We start from the raw sequence: 1333 nt of genomic DNA, 5'->3' as shown, positions 1-1333 counted from the left end.
CGTGCCCATTCCTGCGCTGACCCTCGGCTTCTGGCTGCAGGGGCTCTGCAAGCTGGGATCCGCCGGAGGCACCGACTTCAGCATGAAGCAGTTTGCCGAGGGCTCCACGATGAAATTGGCCAAGCAGTGCCGCAAGTGAGTGCTGCTGGGTGGGGTGGGGGGGAAGCTGGGCAGGGTGCTCCGCAGCCTGGGCTCACAGGGCCCCTCTCCCAGGTGGCTCTGCAATGATATGATTGATGCGGGCACGCGGCGCTGGGCTGTGGAGGGCCTAGCCTACCTCACCTTCGATGCGGATGTCAAGGAGGAGTTCGTGGAGGACAAGGCAGCGATGCAGGCCATGTTCCACCTGGCCAAGGTGCCAGCTGAGTGCTGTGATGGGAGCCCTGGGTGGTGGGCATCCTGGCACTGGGGAACCGTGCCAGAGAGGGTCGGTGGGGCTCACGCTATGGTTGCTGGGGTGTGTGCAAGGGCCCAGTGGTGCTGGATGGGCTCAAGCCCTGGCCTGTCCCCTCCATCATGGGATGTGATGGGCATCCTATTATTGCTGCAGTCGGAGGACAGGAGTGTGCTCTACGCAGTCGCCTCCACATTAGTGAACTGCACCAACAGCTATGACCACGAGGAGCCAGACCCCCAGATGGTGGAGCTGGCCAAGTACGCAAAGCAGCACATCCCAGAGCAGCACCCCAAGGTGAGCAGGGCATGGCCGTTCTCGGGAGCTGCTGGGAACCTTGGGCCTGGGGGAGAGTGAGTGAGAGGGCCGAGCCCGGGGTCCTGAGTGGGGACAGGGTGTCCTTGGGGCCTTCAGGGTTGGTGTTGGAGACCTCGCAGTGGATGGCAGCAGGCAGCAGGCTGGTGCCACCGAGCCAAATGGTGACCCTGCCTCTGGGACAGGACAAGCCGGACTTTGTGAAGCGACGGGTGCGGAAGCTGCTGACAGCTGGTGTGGTGTCAGCTCTGGCCTGCATGGTGAAGAGCGAGAACCCAGCACTCACCAACTCCTGCCGGGAGCTGATCTCCAGGTACGGGTGTGCAGGGGTTGGCAGGGAGGCAGCTGGGTTCTGAGGCTGCCGGTGTCCCACCAGTGAACTTGCATGCCTGGGGTGAATGCAAGCTCCTAGGAGCGGAAAGGGGGTGTCCAGGAGTCTGGTACAGCCTGGGCCGGCTGCAGGTGTCTGCGTGCTGTTGGGACCCACTGTGGCACGTCCTTGACTCCAGCTGCTTCCACTTTGTCCCTAGGGTGTTCCTGGCACTGGTGGAGGAAGCAGAGGACCGGGGCGGTGTGGTTGCGCAGGGAGGAGGCAAGGTGAGGGGACAGGCCTCGCTGTGGAGC

At 63.5% G+C, this 1333-nt stretch overlaps 1 protein-coding gene across 1 annotated transcript in view; it reads left to right on the top strand.

The window, feature by feature from the left end:
* UNC45A (unc-45 homolog A (C. elegans)) overlaps positions 1-1306 on the top strand; it is a gene marked incomplete at both ends in the record, with an annotated part of 4189 nt that extends 2883 nt beyond the window's left edge. Inside the window, 5 exons of the mRNA XM_010290626.1 lie at positions 41-135; positions 214-355; positions 551-691; positions 895-1022; positions 1240-1306. Of these exons, the coding sequence (XP_010288928.1) occupies positions 41-135; positions 214-355; positions 551-691; positions 895-1022; positions 1240-1306 (573 nt within the window). The remainder of the gene's footprint in view (positions 1-40; positions 136-213; positions 356-550; positions 692-894; positions 1023-1239) is intronic.
* Positions 1307-1333: the final 27 nt, after the last annotated feature.

Source organism: Phaethon lepturus, unplaced genomic scaffold (assembly GCF_000687285.1).
Source record: "Phaethon lepturus isolate BGI_N335 unplaced genomic scaffold, ASM68728v1 scaffold49137, whole genome shotgun sequence".
NCBI classification, from domain to species: domain Eukaryota; kingdom Metazoa; phylum Chordata; class Aves; order Phaethontiformes; family Phaethontidae; genus Phaethon; species Phaethon lepturus.
Note: the sequence above shows the minus strand (reverse complement) of the source record. Positions and strands in the feature narration are given on the sequence as shown.